The following is a 10,056-nucleotide window of genomic DNA, read 5'->3' as shown; positions in this document are numbered from 1 at the left end:
GAAAAATACCCTCGGATAAGGATTAAAAATAAACTTTAAAAATATATAACTTGCAAATAAGGAAATATGATAGACTTACCCTTGAAGGTGGGCAATATTGTCCTTTTTAATGTTAATGTAAGAAACATTCAAACCTGTAAAAAATTTTTGTGAATTTGAGCCAAACTGTCAACAATTGCCGGGAAGCAGTATCTCAATGGATTGGGATAGCGCTCTGGAGAATGGCAGGTTTTCATCTATTTTATACATTACAATCAAAGGAGGGACATAGGGGGGTTACATGAAATCCACTGGTGATAGACTAGAGAAGCTGGAGAAAGCCAAGCGGGGGGGAGAGGGGGAGGGAGGAGAGGTGAACCTCTAGGATTGGATAAAAAGTAACATGATAGACACAAACTTAGATGGTGTAGGATAGCCAACAGTCAACAATTAACATGAGGGAATAAAGGAATTTGTGGTATCTGTCTGGCACCCAGGCACATTAGGTTGTGCCCCAAGGGGTCCAGAAAAAGGGAAGTTACAAGTTACCCAGACATTTCAAGGATATGTTATTATAGATGCAAAAAGACAGATAGGTAAAGGTTGACCTTGTCAGTGAGGATACAGGCCTAGGACGTAACTACCCACCATAACTGCTTTTAGTTAAAGTTTAATTTCAGGCCATCCTTTGGATTACTTTAGGTCTCTAGATTTGCAAGACTGCCATGTAGGCCTTTCCTGAGCTTGTCAGGTTAGCATGTGGCCCCTTTCATCAACATTTCCAAATAAATATAAATTCCTTACAATCTCTACTTCTGCTTCTATCTATCCCCTTTGAACTGATTTTATTTAGAACTAGAGGCCCAGTGCATGAATTTGTGCAAGGGTGGCGTCCGGCTGGCCTGGCCCCAATAGGGGCAGATCGGGGCTGGGCCGGCTGGGGTAAGGGGCCATGGGCAATTGGCTGGCGGGCCCCACCCCTGACTGGGGTTGGGGGGCCAACTGGGGGCAGGACCGGCCATGGGGAGGGGCTGCAGGAGGTTGGTGGGCTTGCCCCCTATTGGGGTGGGTGGGCAGTCAGGGGTGCGGCCAGCAGGGGGAGGGGCTGCATTTGGGATGGTTCTTAATAATATTAGAAATAGTACTGATAATAATAATGAACATAGTAATGGACATTTGTAAAGTACTGAGTTGTTATTTTCTGGATCAGGGGCATGGCCAGCCAAGGGGAGGGGCTGGCCAGTCCCGCCCCCTATTGGGGTGGGGGAGTGCAATCAGGGGCAGGCAGGCCGATGGGAGGGGCTACAGGCCTCTTGTGATGGGGCGGGCTGATTGGGAACAGGGCTGGCCAGGGAGAAGGGAGGGGGCATTTGGCCACGGCCAGCTCTTGGCTCTTGATCGGGGTGGGAGAGTCTGATCAGGGGCAGGCTGGCAGGGGGGCGGGGCCATGAGGTTGGCCAGCTGGCCCCACCCCAATCGGGCTTGTTGGCTGGCCACAGTGGGCATCATAGCGACCCATCATTACGGTTGTTATGGCCATTAAGGTCACTGGCTTTTGATATATATGTATAGATGCTCCTGTCATCTGTCAATACCCTTTCTGTATATAGTCAGTCCCTGTGGCTACCAGCCTTTCTTCAACTAATTTTAGAGAAGATACCACCTAATGTGGGCTCTCATTGCGTTACTTAGTTACAGCCATTTTCTCAAGACCTGATATTAATTCTTTCAGACCCTGCTGCTTGGATAATTCACATAGCTGCCCTCATGTTTTCATTGAGCACATTTAGCAGCTCAGGGCATTTTTACTTTCGGGTAAAAGGTTTTCAATTATAAGGACCAGAGTCACAGAGTCTGCTGACTACCCTTGCTCGGCCACTTACCTCTGCAATCAGATCATGCAGCTCCCCTTCGTTCGGGCAGCATCCCAGGGACCTGATGATGGTTCCGATCTCTCTGGGGGGAAAGTGGTCAAGAGTCTTAGAACATACACCTGAACCTCCTTTTTGGGACGAGGACACAGTTAAGTAACTTGCTCAGAGTCCCCTATAGCCAACATATTCAAGCAGCAACCTCCACGGGACGAGGGGAATCTGGGAGCTGGGGAGAGTCTGAGAGGAGGGACAAGTAGAACAGGATGAGAACAGAAACAAAGTCCCTGGCAGGTGAGAAAAGCAGGTTAATTAGCTTTCTGGCTTAGAAGCAGACATCTCCCCTAGACTTGTAGAAAGAACAGTCTTCACATCTCACTCATATCCCTTATACCATGATCATGATCTGTCTGGAGGTGAGAAAAAATGCCTCCAGGCTGTCGGGTTAGTATTAATAGAATACAGTGATAGCAAGTTTTTATAAGTCTTCCAGGCTCCGTTTTAAAGTGCTTTATTCATACCCACTTAATCCTCACATTAGCTCTGTGTGGTAGGTACTATTATTTTACAGATGAGGAAAAGTTAAGTAATTACCCCAAGATGTTTGTAAAAAGAGGAAAGGATTCAAACACAGGAACGTGGAATCCGTATTTTTAACCATCGCACACTGCTGACTTGCATAAATCTCAGCTGAGAATTTAATTAGACTTAAAGGAGAACTTCTTGACTGTAACAGGTGCTTCTAAAGAGAGATCTGGAAATTCCACCCGATGGGAGCCTGGAAGAGAGATCCAGGGTCACAAAGTGATGGTCCAGGGACAGACCTGGCCCCCAGAGAAGGTTTTATTTGCATAGTGTTGGTGTGTTTATATAGTGCATACATACATGTCATGAGAACTGTCGTATACCTTCTCATTCACACACTTATGTTACAGACCTGGTCCCTGTTTATCACCCTGGGAAAATATCAATTTTGTTCTGTCAAAGAATTTATCTGCAAGAAGCAGAGGAATGAGCAATGACTCTTAAAGTCCTCCCCAACGCTCTGATTCTAAGATTATCTTTAAAAATACACACAAAATCTGTAGCTTATGTAAGAGAATGCTCCTGTTCTCAGAAAATATACACTGGCCCAGCTGATATGGTTCAGTGGTTGAAGCATCAACCTATGAACCGAGAGGTCATTGGTTCGATTTCCGGTCAGGGCACATGCCCAGGTTGCAGGCTCAATCCCCGGTAGGGGGCGTGCTGGAGGTAATCGATGATGTTTCTATCTCTCTATCCGTCTCCCTTCCTCTCTCTCTTACTTAAATAGTCCAGCAAAATTAAAATAATCATTAAATAATAAAATGCATAAATGTGTACATACAGTGTGTCCCAAAAAATGTGCACACACTTTAACAGCTGATAGCTCAATTTTGAAAATAAAATGTATTTTTAAAAACCCTGCCTTTATAAATATTCAACATGTGTGTAAACATTTTTTAGGACACCCTGTATATGGAGAGAGACAGAGAGTGAGTCCATGCAAGCAAGAGCTCATTTGGCAAAATGTTGAGAACTGGGGAATCTAGGTGAAAGTGCACAGCAGTTCGGTGCACCATTCCTTCTATTTGTTTAGCAGTTTGAAATTTTTTTATGAAAAAGTGTTTATTTTAAAAATACACATAAGCACATTTCAGTCTCAGCAATCAAACCAAAGTAATAAGGAATAATAACAGAAATCCTGCCTTTTATAAACTACTTATAAAACAACTGGCTTTTTTTTGTGTTATGCTATTTTTATCACTTTGGCTTGAAATGTTGATTATCAAGGATGTCTTAACCTTCAATTTCACAGTGAAATACACGAGTTACAACCTGTTTACACAGCACTGTAGAACTGAAATTGAAAACGTGACAACACTGAGTAGATCTAAAATATCGTGCAGTCTGAGCTGGGATGAGGCTGCTATGGGTCTACTGTTCCTTGCAGCAAATTTTCTCTTAAGAAGTATGTGGAGAGATGGCGGAACGAGGAAGGCAGCGCTGTGAGCTGCCACAGGGTGAGAGCCGGGCAGCATGGCTGACGTGTACTGAGCACTGGGCTCAGGCTCTCAAACGGTGAGCAGTTCCCAGCAAAGTGATCAGAGTGACCTTTGGCCCAAGAAGGCCGGCTGACAGTACTGCCCAGGAAAGGCCAGGTAGAGGGTGACTAAGAACATAAACCTAGGGCAGAGGTAGAGGAAGGGCGGCGATGTTTAAATACTAACAGGCCATTCTTCTCAAATGTGTTCCTTCCTCAAAAGGCAATGGAATGAGGTGCATTTCTTCAGGAGGCCTCCCTAGGTCCTGCACAGAGTCCCTGGGAGGACAGGAAAGGGAAATTAAAGCAGGAACACAGATGACTCAGAGCTCTCCTGCTCTCTGTCCTGAAACATGCCCAGAGGACAGAATACAGTGACCCTGTGAGCTCCTTTCACTCTGGAATTTTGTGTCACGACCTGGGAATGCAGCAGAGGGGTCAGTGGGCCCTGGAGAACTCCAGATGGCCTCTGGAAGGAGCTGGGAAACTGCCATTCTGGGAGAACCATACAGCCAACTTAGGCGTAGTAAGGCTCCCAAAGGTCAGGAAAAAGGAGCAGGGCAAGAAAAAACAGAGGCCAGAAAAAGACCAGGCCATTAATTCTAGGTATGAACTACAAACTAACTCCAAAAGCCTTTATGGTTACATATTAAGAACTTGTTTCTGTACTTGGAGTATACACTATAGTACTAAACATGGAGACAAAGTCATTTCACAACAAATGAGTCACAATAAGGTTGCCCAAGAGTGACATCACCATTTGATTTATGTAGAGCATTTGGGCCATTTAAAATGTTTGAGGGGGGTGGGAGGGGCAGGTTGATTCTTGGTAAGCCAGCCTTCAGTGGGTGTGATATCACGTTTCTGACACAAGGTGGAGCCAGTGCCATTGAGCTAGGTTGTGAGACTTCAGTTTAAGGGCAATCTAAGGTCAAAACATCAGAAAGTGAAGACCTGATTCAAGATAACTGATGCAATGCTAAGGGAGAAAAGAACAGGCAAAATATTTTACCCTCTATGGAATAACTGACACTGGGCTAAGTATAAGAGACTATTAAAAGCAATTCAAAAATTCCTAAGAAGGAACAAAAGAGGTGAAATTATTCTTATTCACTTAATAAATATTTATTGCACACCACTATGTGCCTAGAACCACTTTATAGTAGAGCAGACAACACAGAGAAAGCCTTGCCCTCAAGGAAGGCATTTTTCACAAATTAATCCTATTTTGACAAAGCCATGGAATGAAGTTGAAATAATGGCTAAAGCTCCTTATTTGCAGAACTGCTAAAAAAAAAAAGCCTCTTTTTCCAAATATCCCTCTAATGAAGTGACAGTCATTTTTATGCTACTGAAATGTGCTTTCAGAAAACCCTCTGGTTCTAACTTGTTACATGATTATTTCTTACCCTGTCCTATGTGCTAGAGTTTGTAGCCCCCATATGAAGAACCCTGACTTCCTATGGCTCAGGCACTGCCTTAGGCACTGAGGTTACTGTCGAGCATTAGACACGGTCCCTGCGCTAACCATGGAATGCACAATCCAGTGGGAGAAAGCACATACACTCAAGTAAGTACACATATGAGCTAACTTAATGAGAAAGCACCACCACCATCATCATGATCGTAACTATTAGTTTGCTAGGGCTGCCATAATAAAACACCACACTGGGCAGCTTAAACAACAGAATGTATTCCTCCCAGTCTGGAGGCTGACCTCCAGGATCATGGTGTTGGCGGGTTGGCTTTTCTGAGACCTCTCTCCTTGGCTTGCAGACAGCCATCTTCTCATAGTGTCCTCACTTGGTCTTTCCTCCCTGCACATGCATCCCTCGTGCCTCTGCCAAATTCCCGGAATTGAACCATGAACTCCTGGTTCATAGGCCAACTCTCAACCACTGAGCCACGCCGGCTGGGCCAAATTTCCTCTTTTTATAAGGACAGCAGTCAGATTAGATTAGAGCTCATTTTGACTTAAGCACATCTTTAAAGACCTTATCTCCAAATAAGGTTATATTCTGAGGTACTGGGCATTAGAGACATGACTTTCAGGGGTCAAAACTCAGCCCATAACAATAATAATAGTTATTATACTCCTGCCACTACCACTCTCTTTGGACCACCATTCTCTCTTGCCAGGACCAGCACAATAGCCTCCATATAGTCAATCTGTTTCTCTTACCAACCACCTTGATCCATTTCCTCACAGCAACCAGAATAATCATTTCAAAATAAAGATCTCATCATGTAATTCCACTGCGTAAAACCCTCGAACGGCTTCCCACTGCACTGATACCCTAACCTCCTGGGCATGGCCTATACGGCGACATCACGCTGCCTCTGCCAAGTTCTGCCCGACCGCACACCACTCTCACTACATCAGAGGACGCCGTGCTCTGGTTTTCTCTCACACACTAACCCCTCCCCTTCACGGGACCTTTGTATTGGCTGTCCCCAGTCCTTACATGGCTGACTCCTTCTAACTTAAAGATCTCAACTCAGCAATGAGCTCCAGAGACACTTTCCCTGACCACAATGTCTACACTGTCTCATCCCACCTAACACCCCTAGTTCTCTAATATATCACTGTTTTATTTTCTTATAGCACATTTTATTACAGCATCCTAGGTTTTCACTTTACAGCACTATTACTACCTGAAATTGCATTTATTTATCTATTTACTTTTATACTGTCTCTTTCCTCTGAAGTGTAAACTCCATGAGGACAGAGGCCTTTCACTGCTATATTCCAACACCTAGAAGGAGATTACACACTGGGGGGAATCAATACATACTTGTTAAATAGTAAATTAATTTGTAGAACTTCATAGTTTGAAAAATGTCTTTCAATTAAAAAATACTTTCATATACATTCACTCATTTCATTCTCATATCAGTCCATATTAGAATCCCCATCCAATATAATAAAAGGCTAATATGCAAATTGTCCCCTCGACCCAGAATTCAACTGGGAGTTTGACCAGGGGGTGGGGGCAGCCAGCCAACCACCTGCGGCCCCTCCACCCCCAGCCGGCCCCACCCCCACTCAGCCCGATGGGGCGGGCCGGACCCTCCCATGCACGAATTAGTGCACCGGGCCTCTCATCTTAAAATAAGGAAACTAGGACTTGGAGAAGTTACCTGACTCACCCTCTAAGAACGTAACTAGTATGGAGCAAAACAGGAAGTTGTCCCCAGCCCCTGACTCTGGAGATTCTGGCGCTCAGCACTCTTTGCAATAATATCTTCTTAGAACAGATCACGGTGGTTCGAATGATTTGAGGTGAAAAGTAGTGGCAGAGAAAAAGACTCAGGGCAAACCGGCACCACTATGCCTTTTGCATATTTCTCATAGATGCTTTGGTTATAGCAAGGGTTTAATAAATGTTTACTAAAACACTCGGCCAGTATGGCTCAGTGGTTGAGCATCAACCTATGAATCAGGATTCCCAGTCAAGGCACATGTCCAGGGTTGCATGCTTGATCCCCAGTTGGGGGCGTGCAGGAGGCAGTCAATCAATGATTCTCTCTCATCATTGATGTTTCTCTCTCTCCCTTCCTCTCTAAAATCAATAAAAATATATTTTTTAAAAATGTTTACTGTTAGGCCTAATAAAATCATTAAATCGATACCCCTGCCCTGGAACTGACCTTTAGACCACGTCACCACCCACACTCCCTTCGCTCAGACCACATTCCATTGCTCAGACCTTTATCTTTTCCCTCCTGACTTTCCCAGGATCCAGACCCAGAGAGTTCTCGGCCGAAAAAGCCCACCTAGCCCTAACTGGTTTGGCTCAGTGGATAGAGCATCGGCCTGCGGACTGAAAGGTCCCATTTTCTATTCCGGTCAAGGGATGTACCTTGGGTTGCGGGCACATCCCCAGCAGAAGGTGGGCAGGAGGCAGCTGGTCGATGTTTCTAACTCTCTATCCCTCTCCCTTTTTTCTATTCCGGTCAAGGGCATGTACCTTGGTTGCGGGCACATCCCCAGCAGAAGGTGGGCAGGAGGCAGCTGGTCGATGTTTCTAACTCTCTATCCCTCTCCCTTCCTCTCTGTAAAAAGTCAATAAAATATATTAAAAAAAGAAAGAAAGAAAAAGCCCACCTAGAGTCCCTGGAAACCTCTGCCTCCCCACACTTGGGTGCTGGCGCCATTTGGTGGGCTCAGCCCATCTGGTCTCCAGATGACCTAATTAATTTAGAATCCCTTACCACTCTTGGCCTCATGCAATCCTCCTTCGGCAACCCTAACATTTACTAAATCAACTGACTGAAACATTTGTCATTGTTGTGAAAGGTCTAAATAATTCCAAATTCAGCACTGCCAAATGGCTGCTTGCTGCCCAGACAAAAGGCACACTGTCCTGGAGTTTCCTTCTGTAAACAACGCTGAGACACCATTTGGCAATCACTATGTAATCCTTGTTATAAGTAAATCAACCAATGGATGCGAAAATCAATGGGCAAATTTTGAGGAGAAATAGGATATTTGCATAATCTTGAAGTAACTCCCCCAAGACATTTACTAATTACAGAGGGAAAAAATAATAACTGTATATAGTGGGGAACAGGCAGACACTACCTTAACCAAGGGAGCAAGATTAACATCGTCAGGAATTCAATACTAGTATAGCACCATCAAGTATGCTCTGACATCATGCTCTGAGAAGAAAATGAAATTACTTCCATGATATTCTTGCAAAAAATGCATTACTTAATCTAAGCATGAGAGGACATCTGACAAACCTAACATGAGGGGCATTCCACAAAATCACTGAGCAAGGACGTTTCAACAATATCAAGGTCATTGAAGAACTGTCTGAGATTGGAGGACTAAAGAGACAAGACAATGAAATGCAACATAGGATTCTGGGTTGGATCCTGGAAGAGAGAAGGGAAATTAGTGGAAAAGCTCGTCAAAGTCTGGTAAGATCTTTAGATATTAGCACTGTGGGATATGACCATTAGGGGGAGCTGAGCGAAGGATACACAGGAACACTGTATTATTTCTTGGATTTCTATAACTCTAAAATTAATTTCAAAATAAAATGTTTTTTAAATAATGAATAAATTAAAATTTACAAAAATGGCATACTAAATTTCTTTTTTCTCTATGGTCAAAGAATGGAGATTTATGGCTAATCATAATTTCAGATAATTACCACTTTTACATATTAGGGATATCAGTGTTTTGCAAATAACATTTATCTCTTGATTTTTCTAATTTTTTTAGCTTTAAAAACATCTTATGTGGTTGAATGCATTAATCTTTTTTTCTTTTTCAATTATAGTTGACATTTAACATTATATTAGTTTCAGGTGTACAGAATAGTGATTAGACACTTATATAACTTATGAAGTGACCCCCTGTTAAGTATGACACCATACGTAATTATTACAATACTAGAGGTCCAGTGCAATACTAGAGGTCCAGTGCAATACTAGAAGTCCAGTGCAATTATTACAATACTAGAGGGGGGTGGTGTCCCTCAGCCCGACCTGTGCCCTCTCACAGTCTGGGACCCCTCGGGAGATAACCACCTGCTGGCTTAGGCCCGCTCCCTGGGTGGCAGATGGCAGGCCCGGATCCCACGCTGGGTCACAGATGGCAGGCCAGGATGGTGGCATGGTGGGTGGCCGATCACGCAGCCCTGCCCTGCCGCCCCGGGTCGCACAAGGGTGGCCCGGATGGCGGAGGACGGGTGTCGGATCACATTGTTCCGCCCCACCTGCAGTATGCAAATTTAACGGCCACCCTTGTTGGGTTAATTTGCATACTCTTCTGATTGGCTGATGGGCTAGCAAAGATACAGTCAATTAGCATCTTTGTCTTTTATTTGTGTAGATTATTAACTATACTAGAGGCCCAGTGCACAAAAATTTGTGCACTCGGGGGAAGGGGGGTTCCCTCAGCTTGGCCTGTGCCCTCTCGCAGTCTGGGACCCCTCGGGAGATAACGACCTGCTGTCTTAGGCCTGCTCCCGGGTGGCAGAGGGTAGGCCCAATCCCTAGGTGCAGCCCCTGGTTGGGCTCAGAGCAGGGCCAATTGGGGAGTTGGGACACGGCCCCCTGTCATGCACAGAGCAGGGCGATCAGGAGGTTGCGATGCCACCCTCAGACACGCGCAGGGTAGGGCCC

The 10,056-nt window shown here is 44.7% G+C and overlaps 1 protein-coding gene across 1 annotated transcript in view; it reads right to left on the bottom strand.

Annotated features, from left to right (window-relative positions):
* The window catches only part of EFCAB2 (EF-hand calcium binding domain 2), a 54,541-nt gene that overhangs the window by 13,489 nt on the left and 30,996 nt on the right, over positions 1-10,056 (bottom strand). Inside the window, exon 4 of the mRNA XM_006752767.2 lies at positions 1,863-1,935. Within this exon, the coding sequence (XP_006752830.1) occupies positions 1,863-1,935 (73 nt within the window). The remainder of the gene's footprint in view (positions 1-1,862; positions 1,936-10,056) is intronic.

Source organism: Myotis davidii, unplaced genomic scaffold, assembly GCF_000327345.1.
Source record: "Myotis davidii unplaced genomic scaffold, ASM32734v1 scaffold510, whole genome shotgun sequence".
In the NCBI taxonomy this organism is placed as follows: Eukaryota; Metazoa; Chordata; class Mammalia; order Chiroptera; family Vespertilionidae; genus Myotis; species Myotis davidii.
This window is presented reverse-complemented; position numbering and strand designations above follow the sequence as displayed.